The sequence below is a fragment of the Ictalurus furcatus genome, chromosome 6, assembly GCF_023375685.1.
Source record: "Ictalurus furcatus strain D&B chromosome 6, Billie_1.0, whole genome shotgun sequence".
NCBI classification, from domain to species: domain Eukaryota; kingdom Metazoa; phylum Chordata; class Actinopteri; order Siluriformes; family Ictaluridae; genus Ictalurus; species Ictalurus furcatus.
The window spans coordinates 6,873,492-6,891,149 of NC_071260.1; the positions used below are offsets into that span (position 1 = coordinate 6,873,492).

The 17,658-nt window shown below is 40.3% G+C and overlaps 2 protein-coding genes across 3 annotated transcripts in view; one reads left to right on the forward strand and one right to left on the reverse strand.

Moving 5' to 3' along the window:
- Positions 1 to 50: 50 nt before the first annotated feature.
- Positions 51 to 7,478, forward strand: cnot11 (CCR4-NOT transcription complex, subunit 11). Its single transcript, XM_053626364.1, has 7 exons — positions 51 to 651; positions 2,123 to 2,287; positions 2,497 to 2,649; positions 4,384 to 4,589; positions 4,816 to 5,018; positions 5,238 to 5,334; positions 6,588 to 7,478. The coding sequence occupies exons 1-7, from the start codon at positions 330 to 332 to the stop codon at positions 6,783 to 6,785; spliced, it is 1,344 nt and encodes a 447-aa protein (XP_053482339.1). The 5' UTR covers positions 51 to 329; the 3' UTR covers positions 6,786 to 7,478.
- Positions 7,479 to 9,717: 2,239 nt separating this feature from the next.
- lcp1 (lymphocyte cytosolic protein 1 (L-plastin)) overlaps positions 9,718 to 17,658 on the reverse strand; it is a 47,102-nt gene continuing 39,161 nt past the window's right edge. For both annotated transcript variants that reach the window (XM_053626363.1, XM_053626362.1), the window contains exons 5-16: positions 17,354 to 17,486; positions 16,915 to 16,996; positions 15,949 to 16,114; positions 15,512 to 15,654; positions 15,271 to 15,366; positions 14,473 to 14,668; positions 13,886 to 13,964; positions 13,679 to 13,793; positions 12,719 to 12,852; positions 11,906 to 12,026; positions 11,450 to 11,574; positions 9,718 to 10,147 (exon numbers count right to left, since the gene is read on the reverse strand). In XM_053626363.1, coding sequence (XP_053482338.1) covers positions 10,015 to 10,147; positions 11,450 to 11,574; positions 11,906 to 12,026; positions 12,719 to 12,852; positions 13,679 to 13,793; positions 13,886 to 13,964; positions 14,473 to 14,668; positions 15,271 to 15,366; positions 15,512 to 15,654; positions 15,949 to 16,114; positions 16,915 to 16,996; positions 17,354 to 17,486 — 1,523 coding nt within the window. In that variant the 3' untranslated portion in view covers positions 9,718 to 10,014. The remainder of the gene's footprint in view (positions 10,148 to 11,449; positions 11,575 to 11,905; positions 12,027 to 12,718; positions 12,853 to 13,678; positions 13,794 to 13,885; positions 13,965 to 14,472; positions 14,669 to 15,270; positions 15,367 to 15,511; positions 15,655 to 15,948; positions 16,115 to 16,914; positions 16,997 to 17,353; positions 17,487 to 17,658) is intronic.

Below are 17,658 nucleotides of genomic sequence, written 5' to 3' on the forward strand. Positions count from 1 at the left end.
CAGTTCCCGTGAGACAATTCGCTTCATTGCCACCGCAAGGGATTGTGGGCGATAGTGAACCGTTTGTTGTTTGCGTTCGAGCCGACCAGCTACAGTGGATGTAAAAGCTTTGTTTTAGTATTTTGTGGAATATTTGCTTTGTTATTAAGACATTATTAAAATCGCAGTAAAGTATTTAGTGATAATGAAGTTTGCTGAATCGGCTCTAATTAAAAGAAACAGCTAGCATTAGCCTGATTGTTTTGGTTTCGCGCGAGCCAACAAACTAGAGTCCGAAGTTCGTTTGTTTATTTTATTTTCGAACTGTACTGTTTATTGAGGAGAGAGGGATGACTCTGGCGCCGAAGGAGCTGACCACACTACTGGGCCTGCTGTCGGAGGAGGCGTGCGCCGGCAGCTCGTTCGAGAGCCTCGCGAGCGCCTTCCACCACTGCTTCAGCAAAGCCGAGCACTTCCGTGTGGGCTCCGTGCTCGTGCTGCTGTTACAGCACGCCGACCTGCTTCCGGGTTCCGCTCAGCGCCTCGCCGCGCTCTACCTGCTGTGGGAGATGTACCGCACCGAGCCGCTCGCCTCCAACCCGTTCTGCGCCGTGTTCGCGCACCTGCTCAACCCCGGCAAGGACGAGCACGAGCACGAGAGGCACCTTTCAGGTTTAACACTACTGCTACTACTGTTGTTGTTTATCTATTAACGTGCATCCCTCAGGTCTCACTGTCATTATTATCATCATCATGGCGATGTTTCATCATTATCTTCAATCAATATTACACACACATCCGCCATATAACATTAAAACCACTGACAGGTGAAGTGAATAACATGGATTATTTCAATACAGTGGCACCTGTCATGGGGCGGGATATATTAGACAGCAAGTGAACAGTCACTTGCACTTCGAGAACTGACTGAACTGACTGTTCACTGTTCACTTCACAAAGTTGATGTGTTGGAAGCAGGAAAAATAGGCAAGAGTAAGGATCTGAGAGACTTTGACAAGTGCCAAATTGTGATGGCTAGATGACCGGGTCAGAGCATCTCTAAAACGGCAGGTCTTGTGGGGTGTTCCTGGTATACAGTGGTTAGTACTTACCAAAAGTGTTCCAAGGAAGGACAACCTGTGAACCAGGGACAGGGTCATGGGTGCCCAAGACTCACCGAAGGCTACCCCATCTGATCTGATCCCACAGAAGAGCTACTGTAGCACAAATTGCTTAAGAAATTAATACTGGCTGTGTGTCAGAACACACAGTGAATCACAGCTCGCTGTGTATGGAGCTGTGTAGCTGCAGAGCGGTCAGAGTGCCTAATCTGACCCATGTTCACCACCGAAAGAACCTACAATGGGCACATGAACATCAGAACTGGACCATGGAGCAATGAAAGACGCTGGCCTGGTCTGATGAATCACGTTTTCGTTTACGTCATGTGCGTCGCTTACCTGGGGAAGAGATGGCACCAGGAGGCATTATGGGAAGAAGGCAAGTGTGACGCTCTGGGAAATGTTCTGCTGGGAAACCTTGGGTCCTGGCATTAATGTGGATGTTACTTTGACACATACCACCTACCAAATAGACCAATTTCATGGCAGTGGTATTCCCTCATAGCAGTGGATTCTTTCAGCAGCAGAATGCTCCCTGCTACACTGCAAAAATTGTTTAGGAATGGTTTGAGGAACATGACAAAGAGTTCCAGGTGTTGACTCCAAATTCCCCAGATCTCAATCCGACCGAGCATCAGAGGGACATGACGGACAAACAATCCGAGGTCTTGTGGAGTCAATGCCTTGACGGCACGCTGAGGACCAACAGTATAATAGGCAGGTGGTTGTAATGTTTTGGCTCAGGTGTGTAAGTCCGTATTATAGATTGTATAGGAGCTTATTGGGATTGTGGACTTGACATAACACACACACACAGAATAAAAATTCTGAGCTCCCTTGCGTTAAAACTTCAGATCAGATAAAACAGTGACTAACTCAGAGATATAAATCCTGTTTTTTTTTCGTGTCTCGCCCTTTTATTTTTCCCTGGTAGGATTGACATTTGTGTTGACTTTATCCTGCATCATATCACACAGCTGTATGTAGCAAAAAAGACACGTTTGTTTGTACCGTTTGTCCAGGTTTCCTTCCCCCGGTCACGCTGCCTGAGAAGTTTTTCCTCTCTCAGCTGATGCTCGCTCCTCCTCGGGAGCTCTTTAAGAAAACGCCACGGCAGATCTCCTGCATGGATGTGAGCTCGGCACCACAGACAGTCGACATCAGCGGACTACAGCTCGCTCTCGCCGGTAATCAGCATGCTTCTGTGAACTGGATGTCAGAACTGACAGAGTGAAGCGGAGTCATGACTTGATTAAATGCTTGATTTTAGTCATGATTTAATGCTTTTTTTTCACTGTTGCGGAAAGCATTAATCAAAAGTAAGCATCACGTTAGCACTTAATCGCTTTCTGTCTGTGTGTGTGTGTGTGTGTGTGTGTATGTGGTCATGATCCAGAGCGTCAGTCAGAGCTTCCAACCCAGAGCAAAGCCAGTTTTCCCAGCCTCCTGAGTGACCCGGACCCTGACTCCTCCCACTCAGGCTTTGACAGCTCCTTAGCCAATCAGATCACAGAGTCACTGGTCACAGGGCCACGCCCACCTCTGGAGAGTAAGTGCACTTCTATTTATTATAGCTCAGGATCATTACAGTAAACAGTCATCTCAAAGCAGTGTAAACTTTCCGATTCTCCATTCTTTAGTTCTTTAAGATTCTGTGTGTTTACACCGGAATCTCTTTTCTAAAAGTTGTCTTTTTAAAACGATGATGAGAAATGTTAGACAGAGGAGTCCCTGCCAGACCTAATAGTCACAGTAATCAAGTAAAGCTTAATAAAAGCACAGGGTGCTTACAGACTTCGTCGTAAATAATTGCTATGTTGCTATTGTGGTCATATTCTGTAGTTAAATTTTTAGTGAATGCAGAGATTAGTGATTGGAAAACTTGGAGATGAAAGAATGTAAATGTCCAAATCCATAAACTGCATCACTGCGGCCTCAGTTTTCATATTTTACTGCTTTTCTGTCTGGTTCGTGTATTTTACATGTTAAATCTACAAAAAAAATTGGTGAGTAGCATCAAATAATGTGTTTATTACATACTAAATACATTTTAGACCATCACAAACATGTTGTGTTTCTTGTGATTGCCAAAAAAAAAAAGTTCGACTGGTCCACTTTGGTTCACTTTGTTTATAATTGAGTAAAAATTCTGGGGGTATTCGCCAGATTTATAATTCCCAAATCAGCGAAAATAAACTGGTAGAGTTTTCTAATTTCTCACCTACATGTCTGCTGCTTAATCCCTCCACTGCCACCAACAGCCCAAATTTGAACTTTGCATTTCTGTTTAGGTCTTCTGAACAAACTTCTATTTAGATTTATTTTGGAATTGAATAAATAATTAATGCAGGTGTATTTAGTTCACATTTAAACACGTCAATTAAAACATCTGTTGGTTACATAAACATTACATATGGTTTATTAATGCTGAAGTTCATGGTCTGAATTAACAAAGTAAATAATGTTAGTTACTTTATATAAAGCATGGCAGGTTTTTATGTACGTGTACATACTACCGACAAAAGTTTGGAGATAGTTGATTGAAATGTTTCTCATGATCTTAAAAACCCTTTGATCTGAAGGTGTCTAATTAAATGTTTGAAATCAATGTTGTAGACAAAAATATAACTGTGCCAACATATTAATTTCTTTCATTAGAAAACTAATGTTTTATTTACAAATGTATTTCTTTTAAATGCGTGACTTGGAGCAAAATATTCCGAAAAGCGGCCACTAAGTGTCCAGCATAGGTCGGTACTCCTTTAATACTGTTTAAAAAGCATCTCAGGGAGATTCCTCAAGAAATCGGTTGAGAAAATGCCAAGAATACATTTCTGGAAATTCTAGGCAAAAAGGGGGTCTACTTTGAAGATGTTCAAATATTAAATTATTTTGATTTATTTTGGATTTTTTTATCACAACATAATCTCTATAGTTTCATTTGTGTTATTCCAGAGTTTTGGTGACTTTATTATTATTATTCTAAAATGTAGAGGAAAAAAAAAACTTACACTAATCACAGGTTGGCGTCCATTTGTCAGTAGTTCTCAGACTCTCGTGAGTGTCTGTATGTAGAGATGACATGACATTACAGCTTGCTTCTGTTTTTATGTTAAGTGATATTAATGTTAGCATTTACAGCCAGTGTCCTGTCTGGGAGGCTTTTATAACCTGCCTTTATTTATTTGCTTCTTTATACATGTAATTGGTTCTTTATGTATGTAAAGTAGTTCTCAGACTCCCGTGAGTGTCTGTATGCATTTATTGTTTGTTCCACATCCAGGTCATTTCCGTCCTGAGCTGATCCGGCCGGCTCCACCGTTATTCCAGGCGAGCGAGGCCGAGCTGGCGTGGCTGAGTCCAGCTGAACCGGAGCACCGCGTGCAGTGGGATCGCTCCATGTGCGTTCGTGCTGCCACCGGCCTCGAGACCAAACGCATCATGGCTAAAGCCTTCAAGAGCCCACTTTCAGCACCTCAACAGAGTCAGGTAGCATGCTTATCTAGGCTCTGAGATGTGAAATCAGTATTTTCGGTTTTAAACGTGAACACAGAGACAGGGTTAAGAACCGAACATATTTCATTATTAATCTGAAACTAATACTAATAATTTTTTTTACTACTGTATAATGACCATTAATAGACTGAAAGCACTAAATGTTAGTGTGTCTTTTTGCTTGCTGATTAGATTCACCGTGTCGTTCTCCTTTTCTTAGCTGGTAGCTGAGTTGGAGAAAGACCCGAAGCTGGTGTACCACACTGGCCTCACTCCTGCTAAACTGCCTGATCTGGTGGAAAACAACCCGCTAGTGGCCATCGAGATGCTGCTGAAGCTCATGTCCTCCAGCCAGATTACAGAATACTTCTCCGTCCTAGTCAACATGGACATGTCCTTACACTCCATGGAGGTGGTCAACAGGTAATCGACTTCCTAATAGGTTGCACTCGTGCAGCAGAGGCATGTGCCCATATTTAATTATAAAATATATCTTTGTGAATTTTTTTTTGTGTGTCTGTTTTAATAGAAGACTGTTATTTTGTGTACTATCTTGTGTTACAGTTACTTGTTTTGGTTTCTCAGTGTGTTGTTTTTGTCATTCGAGTCTAACCAGAACGTCATGTGGTGTCTGTGCTTCAGGTTGACGACGGCGGTGGATCTTCCGCCCGAGTTCATCCACCTGTACATCTCCAACTGCATCTCAACCTGCGAGCAGATCAAGGACAAGTACATGCAGGTCAGTAACTCTATTTTTGTACCTCAGGTAATGACAAAAACATAACAGATTTGAATATGTAGTAATTTTTTCCAAAAAAGTAAACCAATATTCAGAAACCACAGGACAACAAGGACCGTGATCCCAAGCACACCAGCAAATTCCAACCTCAACCCCATTGAGATGCTCTGAGAGCTGTGTATATAAATGAAGGCCCTCAAACCTTAATGAACTTGAAGCAATGTTGTAAAATTTTCTCCAAAATGATCTGAGAGACTGATAAACTCCTTTAGAAAATGTTTACCTCAAGTTATTGTTGCTAATAATGATTCACTGAATTATTATTATATATATATTATTATTATTATTATTATTATTATTATTATTATGGGGCGGCTGTGGCTCAGGTGGTAGAGCGGGTTGTCCACTATTCGTAGGGTTGGTGGTTCGATTCCTGGCCACATGACTCCACATGCCGAAGTGTCCTTGGGCAAGACACTGAACCCCAAGTTGCTCCTGATGGCAAGTTAGTGCCTTGCACGGCAGCTCTGCTACCATTGGTGTGTGTGAGTGTGGGTGAATGGGTGAATGAGAACCAGTGTAAAGCACTTTGGATAAAAGTGCTATATAAGTGCGTCATTTACCATTTATTATAGGGTGTACTTATTTTTTTTCTCCACCAGGTGTGAATGTTGGTTTAATGTTGTGGGGAGTGACTACACATTGACATTTTTTCATTTGTTACCTGATGTTTGTTTATAGAAGTTGGTGAGGACCACACAATTGTTTTTTAGGCCCTGATAAATAAAAACATAGAATTGAAGTAGGGTGTGCTTTGTTTCCCCCATGAACGTGTAGGTGATCGGTGGAGATACTATGTTTTCAGACCTTCAGGACAAAGGTCACAGCAAGGTCAAATGTCTGAAATAGTTAACCCCTACCACACCCAATATACACATCAGTAACAGTAGGAACTAGACATGTCTCTGTCTTAAATAAATAGATGAGGCAATAAGAGAGCGTAGTTCGGTCTTGTCAGAGATGACATGACATTACAGCTTGCTTTTGTTTTTATGGTAAGTGATATTAATGTTAGCATTTACACCCAGTGTCCTGTCTGGTGAGAGGCTTTTATTACTTGACTTTATTTATTTGCTTCTTTATACATGTAAATGTCATACATGTATTTACACTGAGATGGAGAAACATAAAAGCTGGCACAGAATGACTCCTCTCTCTCTCTCTCTCTTGTTCTCTCTCGTTCTCTGCTTCAGAATCGGTTAGTGCGTCTGGTGTGCGTTTTTCTTCAGTCTCTGATCCGCAACAAGATCATCAATGTGCAGGACCTGTTCATCGAGGTGCAGGCGTTCTGCATCGAGTTCAGCCGAATACGCGAAGCTGCTGGTCTCTTCCGCCTCCTCAAGACACTGGATAACGGAGAGACGCCGGCGGAGGGCAAAGCGGCCAAATAATCCCGTTCTGAAAATACGGATGTGGACCAATGTAGCCCTCACGGCAGGTGAACCGAGCCTCGTCTCCGCCTCAGTTAATCCTGGACCTTCATCACTGAGGCCTGATGAGGCTGACACATTTTTATTTTTCAAAAAGCCCAAAGCTCAGTTATATGTCCAGAACGTAAGATCTGAAAAAACAGGAAGCTAAAGCTGCTAACAAGGGTACTCATTAGCCTCAGTGCTGCTTGTGAAGTGTATAGCTTAGCTCCCTACATTTTAATCCCTTTGAGAGCAAACAAGATCTTATTCTCAGCTAAACCTGGACCTGGATTTGAGCTTCGTCTTTAGTTAACCGTTACAGGAGGCGGGGGGCGAAGGGAGCTAGTTAATCTTGGTCCCTCAAGAGAAAACTCATCAAGCCTTATTTTTGTTCTGGAGAGATGGAAGATGAACAAACTAACCCAGCACTTGTGTACTGTTTTTCTTTTTCTCTGCCAGATTTTTTTTTTTTTTTTTTGGTCCTGAGCGCCTTTTTTTAATATCGGAGAGTCCCTCTGTGTAATCAGAAGGAAGTTGATAGCCCTTTCTTTGAAGGGGATATTACACAATTCATGGCCCTTGTACAAACTGCTACAGCAATGAAATACCTTGTTTTATCTCTAATGTATAAGAAAAAAGGGAGAAAATAATAAAAAAAAAGCAAAATCGTCACTCTGTAGACTGACTAATGAATGCCCTCACAAACGTTATTTTCTGCTAACTCATAAATTTAATGTGTATATTTTACTGTATCATATTGTATGCAAAATAATGGTGAAATGAAAACCCTAAATCATGTGCATTTTGTAATGGATAGGCTACACTCTTCTGCTTGAAATTTTGTGAATTTTCCTAGCAGTTACATTTACGTACGGTATATGTACCATTACAGTGTATTTCAACAAGGTTGTCATGTCCGGGGATCATACACCATAAAATACTTCCCACAGTAAGAAATTGTTATACTCCTTACAAAAATAAAATGCATCAGATTGTGAACATGCACTTTTTACTTTCTGCAAGGTGACATGTAAACAGAATCACTGAGTAGTTTTATTTCCAGAAGCTGTGTATTGCCTCTAGTTGAATCTCATCCACCCAATCAGCCTTGCTTCTATGAAGGTTTCTAACTGCATTAGAAACCTTCGCTCCATTGATGAACTCCAAGATGCCAGAGAATTCTGCCACTGCCTCCACAGATGGAGGACGTTTCCACTGGGTGAAGGAGTTCTTCAGAGTGCTCCTTTCATTAGCAGAACTTGTGCGTGGTCTCATCTCCCACTCCTGAGGTGGCTAACGGTTTATCAGAACATCTTTGAGGCTTCACACAATACTTTTTCCATGACCTCTCCAAAGTTCACTTGTCCAGGGAATTCAACTCACCATCATGGTGATCAGTTGACTGCTCTGCCCCTCTCTTTACTCAAAACATACACCTTATTGCCAAAAGTATGTGCACCCCTGACCATCACACTTGGATGTGGTTTGTCCCCAAACTGCTACTGCATTGTTAGTAGCACACAATTGTCTTTATGCTGTAGCATTCCTTTCAGTGGAACTAAGAGGCCCAAACCTGTTCCAACATGACACAAAGTGTACAAAGTGAGCTCCATGAAGACATGGTGTGTTAAGGTTGGAAGAAGGTGGAAGAACTTGAGTGTCCTGCCCAGAGCCCTGACCTAAACCCCACTGAATACCTTTTGGATGAGCTGGAACTGGAGGCTCCTCTCACATCAGTGCCTGAACTCAGCCTCAGTAATGCTCTTGAGGCAGAATGAACACAAATCCCCAGAGCCATGCCCCAAAATTTAGTGGAAAGCTTTCTCAGAAGGAAAGCTTATTATAACAGTGAAGAGGGAAATAAATCTGGAATGGGATGTTCAACAAGCACATATGGGCATGATTGGTCAGGTGTCCACAGGCCTTTGGAAATATAATGCATGACTTCATGTCTGATGATACAATCACAAAAACGATCATTGGCTTTTGGCCCAAGGTGGTCTGATACCAAGGACATGTATGAGAACCCTTGTGATTGATCAAAGTGTTTGTTATTGACTATCTCTGGCTTGCACCCAAGTTTTAATAATATTTCACCAAAAGGGTTAAGATCCAGGAGGCCATTCCTCCTAATCATGTCCTTCCAAGCCTTACCATTGTTCTCAACTTGAACATTGAAGTCCCCTAGGAGCATTATGGAGTCAGTGGGAGGTACCCTCTCAGGCACTTGCTCCACTTTTTTCAAGAATACTCCAAACTGCTATTTACTGCATATGCACAAGTTTTCCTTCTGGAGGCTTGAAATGTCATGGAAGCAACTCTCTTGTTCACTGAGAAAACCCCAAGTCTAAGGCCTTCAGAATGGGACTAGTGAGTATGCCCAAACCCACCTGTTGGAATTCTGGAATAGGAGAAAGACCAGCCCTGATCAAGAAGTTTGGTAATGGAGCCCTTATTGTGTGTGGATGTAAGGCAGATGTAAACAGCCACTACTTAACTCTAGTCTCGTAGGGTACACTTAATCTTTTTTGTACCTTTCATTGGGGTCATTAGGAATGCTGTTTGTTTGACTACTCCACTGGGAGAATTACACTCCTGGTGATCTAGAGGTTAACTGTAGGGGCATTAAGTTATTAATACTAGTCTATAAACATGAACATAGTGGCAATTTACATTCAAACTAGCCGATGACAGAGCTAACTCCAAGTTTAGCACTTAGTCTGGGGCAACCCCTAAACTTATCTATTACAGAATTATTTAAAATTAATAGTGCATCACTAGTCCTAGGTACCAGCTGCTGAAAAACAAAGTGTGTATAAACCGCTGTTTAATCTTTGTGTTAGTTTTTGGTCAGTAGCTACAGTATTTGTGCTTGAGTATACATGAGATGCAGCATTAAGAGTCACACACATTTTAATAGAAAACTATCAGCTTTATTTATTCCTGATTTCAAAACATTAGCCTGTGCATTAAACACATCACCTCATGATTGGTACAGGGAGTGCATGAAACGGTTTTATGCTTCTCTAGATCACTAATACATCTCTGTTACGCTAGGTAAGAATGTTTTGGACATTGGATAAAGGTAATATTAGCGAGAAAAAGAACACTGGTTGGTCTAGTCAGTCCTGCAATCTGCACGCAAAAAAATTGTAAAATAGTAAGCAGACAAGAAAAGAACTTTCTTTCCCTCGGTTAGCTCCTCGCGCTAAACCCTCTTCATTCCTCGGGCCATGAGGCAGGCAAAAACCGTCATCACCATCTTGGGCTTGACTTCCACTAAATCTTCAGGAAGTGCATAAACTCGAGCTCCGATCTTCCTGGCCATGGAGATGGCGTACCTAAAACAAGAAAATCACATACATGTGATAAATGTCAAACTCCATAAATGCTTTCATTTGATTGTTCTTTAATATTTACATCCTTTATAACCCAAGCTGTGGGAAAACAAATGAAACACTTCAAAACTCAGGCTACGTCCACGTTAATCCGGATCAATTTGAAAACGTATATTTTTCTGTACTTTTTGGCCCTTCGTCCACACTGAGCCGGTGTTTTTGTGCAGCTGAAATGGAGCTTTACGAAAACAGCATTTTTGCGATGTACTATGGACTGAGAAAACGGAGGTATTCAAAAACGATGATGTATTTTTAATCATGTGACCCAACTCAACTCAAAACAAACAAGATGATGGACGATGTTGTACTGCAGTTGTTGCGCCTGCTATCCAGTTTAGTAGCTTTGTTAAAGATTAACGTCACTTTGTACAACCTTCAGATTGCATTTTTAAATAAACGTCTGGCAGAAATGACGCAGGCCAAAGCTTCTTATGTTTTTACGCATGTGCAGTATATGAATGTAAGTGTTTTCAAACATTTTCCAAAAATTGCTTGTCCACACTGAAAAACGTCTGAAAACGCTCACATCCCTATACTGTGCATGCGTAAAAAAGTAAGAAGCTTTGGGCTGCATCATTTCCGTCAGACGTTTATTTAAAAATGCAATCTGAAGGTTGTACAAAGTGACATTAATCTTTAACAAAGCTTTCAAACTGGATAGGCTTGTTTTAAAAAATGAAAATGCAGTTTTCAGATTTATCCGGATTAATGCTAGGTATAAGAATTGAATGGCAAGATCTTTTAAATTGTCTAATCTAATTCAGGCTTTTAAACGTATAATAAACAATCATGTTATATTTGGTACATTGTAACGGTCTGAAGACAGTGTATTAGGGGAAACGATCAGTTAGGGGAAATGGAATTGAATCTTAATGAAGGTACAATAACATCAATTCAGGGTTTTGTATTGCACATTTGTAGTATTCTGCTGATTACAATTTACAATTAATTATGTTTCAAATTACAATTGTTTGAATAGATAGGGTAGGCACAGAGGAACAATCACAGGTCAAATTATTGCAAAATTTGTCCAGTTTCAAAAAGTAAATGTTAATGAGTCGGCTCTGACTGGTGAGCTAAATCGAACGACTCACTGAAAAGATCCAGAATTCCTATTCCATTTCCATGATATTAAAAACACATCAGATCTGATCAGACTTCCCTCATCACAGCGGCATAGAACAGCACCAATTCAAGATTTGCATAAAAAAACAGCAGCTGTTAAAACCGGCTATAAGAACATACTTTGCATTGTTGAGTTTCTCTTCATCAGTAAGATCTTCAGTCTTGAGCAAATCATAGCGAATCGATCCTGGCTGGATGGCATCGATGAGGTCCAGCACCGGCAAGCTACTGCTTATGGATCCATCCTGCAGGAACCACAGATCAGGAACCGTCACAAATTTGCACAAAGCTTTGCTAAAACTTGGGATGTTCATTAATAAGCATTAGCTAATAACATGATTTCAAAGGTGCATCTCACCTCAGCTTTAAATTAAACTAACAAATCTTTATTGACAAACAGTTTATTCATGTTTGCAGGTAAAGATTCAAATCGCGTCTACTTTTAACCAACAAAACTATACTTACGGTTGATTCGTTTATTAGCAAAACTTTGCTTCAAAGAACCATTTTAGGTTCAAAGCAACAAAACCTCACGGTAACTTGTCTTTTCTCAACAAAGTAGGTCGGATTTGCTACCTTGAAACCTGAGATGGTGTTCTTTCCAGCTTGCCTGAGCATGTCATTCACCCACTGGACGATGGTGTCATCGGTGACCTTCTGCCCATCTCCAAGATCTTCCAGGATGTTCAGGGTATACCTGAGGAACCAAGCCAATGTGAGAAATCTTGCATTTTTAACAACCAAATGAGCCATGAAATGAATAAGCTGAAAATTTCAGTGGGTCACTCCATTGTTTTCTAACAATGCCATTATAAAATATATTTTAACTGCCCACTGAATGCTCAGGGATGCTTCTGATGCCTGGCATGTAAATAGACATAGGAGATGAAAAATAAAATAAAACTGAATTGAATGAAGGGAATGTGATAGCCAAGAATATTAAATATTTAGTTAAGTCCATCTATTTTCTGTACCACTTATCCTACACAGGGTCACGAGGAGCCTGGAGTCTATCCCAGGGAATTTGGGGCATGAGGCGTGGGACACCCTGGACAGGGGCTTTGGAAATGCCAACAAGCCTACACCATATGTTTTTGGACTGGACTCTGGAAACCAGAGTACCCGAAGGAAACCCCCGACGCACAGGGAGAACATGCAAACTCTGCACACAGGAGGTGGTATTCAAACCCCCGACCCCAGAAATCGAGGCAAACGTGCTAACCACTAACATCATCTCTCCATATAAATATCACTTTTGATAATGATGATTCACTGGAGACTTCTAGAACAAAAAATGATGTTCAAAAATCTTTAGCAGTATTGTTCTATTAGAAAGGCTCATTTTGACCAGAAAACAAACTTGTGTTCCCTCAGTGTGAAAAGGCTCACCTCCTCATGAGTTGCCAGAGCAGAGCGAGCGTGAGTGTGCGGTTGCCTTCATTCAGGTCCTGCCCAGCGATACCCACCAGAGAAAACTTCGCCTCTTTCTTCCCCAGTTCCACTGCATAGTTACAGTTCTCCAGCTGCCAATCAACACCATAGCAAGAGTATGTAAACATTGTAATAAAAGTCAAATTCAAATCAATTAACTAAAAAAAGTCGATTTTGTTCCATCAGTTATCCATCAGTTATCAAATACACCAGTTTACTTCTCTTTTATTAGTCAAAATGTATTGTTTAAACCAAGAAATAATAAAAAAGAAATAATCTTTACCTGTTTAAGAAATCCTTATACTAATCTAAAATAACTCAATTGAATTCTGTATTGGTCAGAAGCTCTGACAGTAATGCAGCTGGAAATCACGGGTTTCTACATTAACGTGTTTGTTCCGATACTTTCTTACATTTACAGCATTTGGCAGACACCCTTATCCAGAGTGACTTACACTTATCTCCTTTATATAACTAGGCAATTGAGGGTTTGGGGCTTTGCCCATGGGCCCAACAGTGGTAGCTTGGCTGGGGTTTGAACTTCTGACCTTCTGCTCAGTAACCCAGAGCCTTTAACCACTGAGCCACCACTGCCCCTATTATTGTATCTATAAAAATGGCTCATTCACAGGGACTTGCAGTTAATTAACAAAGAAACTTTAAGTTGTTGATATGATGATGTTCTCTGTAAGGAGACATATTTCAAGAGCTGGTCATCAGTTGCATTGCCACAACAAGACTTGCTACCACCTTTAGGACAAAATGGTTTTCTTTCCTTTTAGTATTTAGAAACTGGTTGAATAAAGTGTTTGAGGAATATTGCACTGAAACATGTGTAAACGCATCCTCTTCTGGGTGATACTAACGAAACTCTGGCTATAATTTCATTTTGTTGAAATTGGATGACTCTGAGCTCACCTTTTTCATGTTGCTGCCGAGTTTGGGATACGGAGGCTTGTTCACTCTGTCCCAATCTACAGGCACTTTGATCTTCTCATAGAGCTGGAAGATGACCAGAGCATCAGCCAGGTCCCTGTAATACACACACACACACACACACACTGTTTATCCTTCATCCTTATATCATTTAGCTAATATGTTGGTGGGAAAATTTAGTTTTCTTACGCGTAGAGATGGTTGATACGAGGATTGACCCCAAGGGAGTTCATCCAGTTACGGAAAGTGCGTTCCTCCCTGGTCTCGCCTGATGACAAAATAAAAAAAGGGAGAAAAAAAGCCAGATTGCAAAATTATCAATAACTTATGCACACATAGCATTGTATGCTATACAGTAAGCCTTTTATCGTAATCAGGGTCGCAGTGGATCCAGAGCCAATCCTGGGAACACTGGGCACAAGGCAATTCACATCTAGAGGCAGTTTGGAGTCATTAACTCACCTCCATCACAGCAAAATCCCCAGTGTAGATTTAACACCCAGAGTGTTGAATTTACACTCTACAGTGTTTATATAAGTCTACTGGCCACAAATGAAGACTCTGGGTGTTAATTCAACACTAGGGATTTTACTGTGAACTACCATGGATGGTGAGATGGGAGGAAACCCACACATACACAGGTTAAAATCATGTTAAAATCCATACAGGAAGTAAGCCAGAGACCCTGAAGCTGTGATGCAGCAACACTACAAAAGAGTCATATTTTTGACAGTCAAACACATTTGCATCGCTGCTAGTTTTGGGCAGGAACTTACCCTCGATGGAGCTCCAGTCAATGTCCTGGTTCTCGGGCTTCTTCAGAGCAGGATATTTGTTAAAAAGGTTGGCCACATAGGCCAGGTTAAGCTTAGGATTTCCTCGCACAACATCATTCGCTGTGACAAACTGACGGCAGCCAAGGCGATCGGCCTGCTCCAGCATGGACTCTGCTCTTTTCAGGTCATCCTTTTCCTGTAGAGAAACAGTAATGTCTTATGATAACAAAACCAGTCACAGAACTCTGTGGACTAGAGGAGGAAGCCCCCAAAGCACAGGGAGAACATGCAAAACTTGGTTCGGGTAACTGATATGGCTTAAAGCTACTTGAATGCACAACACGGTATTGTGTGTCATTATAAGCAAACACGCAATGCATCACATTGAAATAATGATTTAATTTTTTTTTTACATCTACTGTGATACAGCATGATGGTAATGATGTTATCTATTTGAGATTTCTTTCAGATTATCTATACCATAATACCAATACATCTTCACGGCTTTAGGATATGTAAAGGTTTTCAGTTATTTCTGTCCTTTTTATATATTTTTGCTGGTATTTGTTTGAAGCAGCTGGACATGTTATCATCACTAATAGTCTTTACTCAGGAGTGTGAATTCTACGCTGCGTAGTGCTCCATGATGCTCATAAGTTGCATAAGTTTAATGTGTTCGTATGCATTTGTTTCATGTCTGTTATGTTTGTTTTATTCTCAATTTGAATTAATTTAACTTCACCGTGTTTAAATGTAATTATGAACTGTTTGGTGGCTGTTTAGCAGATTTTACGTTACCCTCAGTCCAGACATGTCGATAGGGATGGGAGGGATGCCTTCTTCATCTCCTTTGGGAGCCACCTGGTTCAGGATGTTGTAGTAAGCTTTGGAATCCTGGGAACAGGAGTAACACACACTTTCAGTTCAGCTATAAAATAAAGTTAATAATAATAATAATAATAATAATAATAATAATAAAAATAATAAAAATAATAAAAATAAAAATTTAAGCCCAGGAGATGTGTATGTGTGTGTTTACCTTAATATCAGAGCTGAAATTGTTAATTTTTTGGCAGCCAGCCTGCTCCAGATGGTAGTTTGCCCATCGCAGGAGCAGTTCTTCAGGGGAAAGCTTCATCAGATCCTCTAGACTCTCACCGTCCCTCAGCAAAGCAATCAAGGCTGCACACACACACACACATAACATAGTATGTATACTAGGCATGAGCTCATACCTGTGTATACAGTCTATTATTATATTTAACAAGAATAATATTATCTAATATTATCTATCTAACTAGCTAGTGTTAGTTAGATAGATAGTTTGCTCCATTTATCACACGGCTATCAGAATTAACACTGTAAAAAGACTATGCGATTATTGTAATAATGAATGAATGAATTAGGCATTTATGTAGTCCTCATAGATAAGTGTTTTGTTGTTTTTGTTGTGTGTGTGTGTGTGTGTGTGTATACCTTCGTTCCTGCTTATCTCAATATCGGCTAACAGGCCGATTTTGATGATCTGCCACAGAAGACCAAGAACCAAATGTTGCCTGCCTTCCTTCAGGTCCTCTGCTCCGATATTCACAACATGGCAACCAATAGCTGAGGATGAGTTCAGGGCCAGGTTTAGATTCTCCTACACACACACACACACACACACACACATACATGTTCAGAAAATTGTTGCGAATAAGAGTTCTAGGATGAGCACAGGACGGAATTATTATTACAGCAGCAGCTCTTAAGTACACACTGCAAAAAAAAGATATCTTAGCAAGTAAAAACATCTTGAATATATTCAAATGTGTTTACTTAATTTGGTTTATTGTAATGTTTTTCTCTTGCTACGATGTCATTTTTGTTTGTAGTGAAACTCTTCAGAATCCATGTGAGATTATTCACTCCACCTGAGCTCAACACCAACAACTGTTTTTGTTTTTTTTTTTAATCTTTGACTATTTTTTTGGGGTTAAGACTACAATTTTAACACAAACACACCATAGTGCAGGACAAAGCATTCGTCCTGGAGGAAAATGAGCAGAAGTGCACTACTCAAAGATGTGTTTCTTAAATTAACTAATACTCAACACTCAAAACGCCTGAAAAACACTACTGTCTTTCAATTAACAGCCATCTTTACAAGCGGTGGCATGTGACTAGAGAGTATTAGGGAGATAATTACAGCAACAAATTCAAACAGATTTTAAAGTGAATCTACAGTACAATACTGTCAGGCCTGTGCTTTAGACATTTTAAAGGTAATTCTAGTTATCCATGGCTTTTGGCTTGTGCTCCTAGTCATAGCAAACTAACTTCTGTGAAGGAGGGACATGTCATCACAACAATGGAAGGAAAATATAAAGAAATCCCATACTTGGATACGTGTCCATTTTGTGTGTTAAAGGTCAAAAAAAGTTTTTCTCTGGATTTCATTACCTGGATGGTGAAAGGTGTAAGCTTCTTTTTATTGATGGTTCTCTCATCGATGGTGTCAGGGACAGACAAGTTGATCATTTTACTGTAAAAAGAAGCAATATATTGACATAATAATAAACAAACCTTTACTCTTACTACTACTATTACTAATGCTAATATTACTAATACTTTTGTTACTGGTAATAATACTACTACTACAAACAAAAACAACAATAATAATAATTAAACCCAGTGTAACAGCTAAAAGTATATTGTTTTATACTTATATTATATAATTATGATATTGTTCCTGGTAACATGTAAAAACTCCACCTTTTGTTTCATTTTTTTGTTGTATTTTGAAGGCATCAGATTGCAGTGCCTTCTGGGTAAATGAAACTCCTGAGATCTATGGTTGTGCACTTGATTCGTGTGTATGTGTGTGTGTGTGTGTGTGTACCAGAGTACAATGCCGTCTCCCACAGCTGTGAACAGGTCATTTGTGCTTGGGTCCATGGGAAGGACGTGTTGGCAGTCTGGGTCTTTCTCCAAGGCCTTGTTGACCCAGTTTACAAACGCCACCTTCTCCTCCTCTGCAGCCACACACACATACACACAGAGATAAATTATTCTTAAATATAAATACTGTCAGGATTCTGGACCTGTTCTTTTGTGTTGTGTCCACTAGAGACCCTCATTGTTCCCTCCTGTTGTGTTCCATCTGTCTGTGATTAGTATAATTGCTGTCCCCTGTGTCTCATTCCC